Source organism: Trichoplax adhaerens, genomic scaffold (genome assembly GCF_000150275.1).
Source record: "Trichoplax adhaerens TRIADscaffold_84 genomic scaffold, whole genome shotgun sequence".
In the NCBI taxonomy this organism is placed as follows: domain Eukaryota; kingdom Metazoa; phylum Placozoa; class Uniplacotomia; order Trichoplacea; family Trichoplacidae; genus Trichoplax; species Trichoplax adhaerens.
Genome location: NW_002061020.1, coordinates 21,994 through 25,644, shown reverse-complemented (window position 1 = coordinate 25,644; position 3,651 = coordinate 21,994). Strand labels below are relative to the sequence as shown.

General features: G+C 31.8%; 1 protein-coding gene across 1 annotated transcript in view; it reads right to left on the bottom strand.

Moving 5' to 3' along the window:
- TRIADDRAFT_62494 (uncharacterized protein) overlaps positions 1–2,218 on the bottom strand; it is a gene marked incomplete at both ends in the record, with an annotated part of 4,942 nt that extends 2,724 nt beyond the window's left edge. Inside the window, 2 exons of the mRNA XM_002118421.1 lie at positions 471–755; positions 1,012–2,218. Coding sequence (XP_002118457.1) covers positions 471–755; positions 1,012–2,218 — 1,492 coding nt within the window. The remainder of the gene's footprint in view (positions 1–470; positions 756–1,011) is intronic.
- Positions 2,219–3,651: the final 1,433 nt, after the last annotated feature.

Sequence of the window (3,651 nt, the reverse complement as noted above, 5' to 3'; positions counted from 1 at the left end):
GATTTCACTACAATATTTCTTTCCTATCTTAATTTATACTGTCTTCAAATACTTTTCTCGTATAAATTAATATCTAAAAATTAGAATAGTAGTTAAATACTGAGGCTAGGTTATTATATAACAAGAAAACTACTCTTTAAGTTATGAAATATTTCGGTCTCTAAAGGAAAGATTATATAAGTATGATATCAATAACGACTTAAGCGTCTGATAAGCGAGAAATCACTCGATTTTATAATAAGTAAATGAACCTGCGAATGATTATAGTTTAATATTACACCAGTAGTCCTAAATATAATTATTTTATGCAGAGCTAAATTAATTCATACATTAAGCATTCGATCTAAGTTCAACTCGAGTAAACTAAATAGTAATAAATTTATTCTAATTTCATCGATATAAGTATATTAAAAAATATCATAGTGTGATATTTAATTTATTTTATTCACATACATCAATTATAGACTCACCGATTACTTTTATCGATGTGTTATTACTTCTTATTGATCCAACTGTGTTAACGTATTCGCATTGATAATTCCCCATATCGTGTATAAACGTTTCTGTAATAACTAAACGACTATAAATATAGAAACCTTCGACTATTGTCGTATTCTCATAATTTATAACAGGGATTCCATCTTTTAACCAAGTAATAGTAGATATCGGCGAGCTTGTCGCGTTACACTCTAATACCGTCATGTTACCTTCATACACATATATGTTTGAGGATTTTTCAATGATTCGCGGCGCATCTATAGTCCGTCAAAATTTAAAATTATACCCAAATTAATATGATATGTGCATAGTAGATATCGATTAACAACAATAAGGCAATCATTTGTTTCTATAAATTTGTATATGATTCTCTTTCTGTAATTAATTATGCTACAATATGTTATCGTCAAGTACAAATTTGAATCATTTCTCGTGGAGAATAATGAAATTGTATTCTAAAATTACAATGTTATTATAACACTTAAATACTTCTATTGTATAATAGTAACTTACATGGATAGATTTTAACAATTCGTATACCGCCTAAGTGACCGTATCCCGCGTAATTTTGACTCCAGCCGTAGTTAATTAATCCGTATAATGCGTTAGAATCGTTATGAGTTATTCTTATTCCGCCAATTGTAACAGGAACAGATGCAGTAACATAAGTTTCGTTAACAGTATTTGTAAGGATTTGTCGCCAGGTAATATCTTGTAGTATTACTCCGTTTAGCATCAATCCGTTCTTATATTTGTCTTGTATAGTAATCAACGCATAATTTCGATCAGTTCGTACATTTGTAAGAAGAGACGGCAAAAATGTATTGTAATCTCGACTATATTGTTCTATTGCTGGTACAAATGTCATGAATGGATCGCTTTTAGTATTATCTACTCGGCTTCCTTTCGCGAATTGAGTAACTAAGCATGGCTTATCGCATGTAACATACGAACTATTACCGCTGTTTAATTCAAATTCTACAAAATCTCCTCGAGACAGTTGATAATTTTGAGATGTTACTTTAACACTTACTGTCGTATTATTATGACCACCGAAAACACGATATATATCACCAGCTGTTCTATCAGCGAACGTCGATATAATATAATTTTTACCAAGACGCGTAATAGGTAAATGAAATTCTTGTGTACTATCACATCTACCCGTACTACTAGGTATAAATGCACATTCATTACCAGCCAAAACTCCAACATCTTTATCGGAATAGACAATAGCGCCAGGTATCTGTTTGTTCGTTTTTAAATGAAATCCTTGCGAAGATTGTAAAGTAATAGACAAATTTTTACTTCTTGAATAATATTCACCAGAATAGTAAGTACTCACTGGGAAACTGATATTAAGATGTGTGTCGGCGTACTTAGCGATTATTAATAGTTTGATGAAAGCGTATCGATCATACGCAGCGACAACATAATCCTTATCGTATAGATGACTCGGTAAAACTAATGTTGAAGCCAATGCAGAATGATATATATAAAAACTATTGACTGTTATATCTTCATCTGAGACGATATGCACGATTTTAGAAGTCAATTCAGTTATATAAAGGTTCATAGTATTTGCGAATGTTAGTGTTTTTGATTCATAAGATGCAATGGTGTATTCGTCAACTGTATTAACAAACTTATTTGTAACATTGACAACAGCTGGCTTATTATAACTTGTTATGGTGATATATTGTGGTTGGACGGAATTCATTCTTAGAAAACCCACAAAAAACTCTCGTCCCGAACTTTTCTCAACTTTCGAATCTAGTAAACATAATAACATAGATATCTCAGTTAATTAATTACTACACAGTACATTGTAATCTTATCACGAGTACTATCTCTATTATATTTAAATTTAACAAATTTGTCGTTATAATATTACATAAATATTTATATAAACAATAATATACTCTATCGCAAAGACATTATCAGTTACAGCATAGCTAAACAAGTTGATGTAATTAAGTATTGTATGTATTAATATAACTCTTGGTAATATCATAAACTATATACACGATATACGATACTAAAATACTACATGTCACTGTACGAGCGACCGTGAAGAATTAAGTAACACTAGTACAAACTCACGTCGCTTTGCTGACGGTTTACGATAATGTACAGTACTTATTTGTTCATAATTAACAGATAGTATTACCATTCGACATTACATATATCCCGGTAATAGCCAGGCACTACTATATTCACAGCTATGCTTCTAGAATACTACTTTTCAATAATACATGGACGGAGGAAATGTTATGAAATACTATATTAAGATTAGTTAATGGTACAAAGCTCATTATGATAACTAATGTACTGTGATGGACATACCAAGTTAAGATTAGCAGGTACTGTAAGATATCTACAGTGCGGTACCATGTCCTTAGTACTGTGGTCAATTCTATACCAATCATTATAATGTGTCTAAGGATCGCTTGCGTATGCAAGCAAAGCTTACTCTGTCGATAACAACCGTTATAAGAAAAAGTAACAATCAAAATGGCTGTGTAGAAAACTCTGTAAAGATTCTATGTTTATTCAATTTTTATCAGCGTATTACATCAAATCAAAATTGAAAGGCCCAGTGGCCACCCTTAACGATATAACGAATACTATTTTAAAAATCAGTACTTTGCAGAAATGACTACCTTAGAGCTATTCGTTTTACATGAAGAAATCTTGAGGTAAAAAGTACTGTAAGAATCTTATACTGACCTATTGAAATGAACCCATAATCAAAGTCATCTAACAGTAGTATAAATACCCCCGCGCTGCTCGTCCAAAGGGTGGGTGGGATACGCGTATACTTACATTACAATTCACTATACCGCATGCAATATTCCTTCAACGTTCCAAATAAGAAGGCCCAATATCCCTCGAGAACAGCATAGCACGGCTAAAATCAACTGTGTGAGGTATCGTATTTACTACTATAGTGATAAACAAGATCGTAATGAAAAGGTAGCGGATGCATCATTAGAAGGAAAATTGCAGTTGCGATACTGAAATTTTATACCCAACCGAACACAAACTTATCAGTAAACTATTTCGCCGGAAAAAAAATTATTGGAAATCTCTTACGCAATATACTATATCTATCTATATATGGTATGAAGATGGGAATGCATTCAATCTATT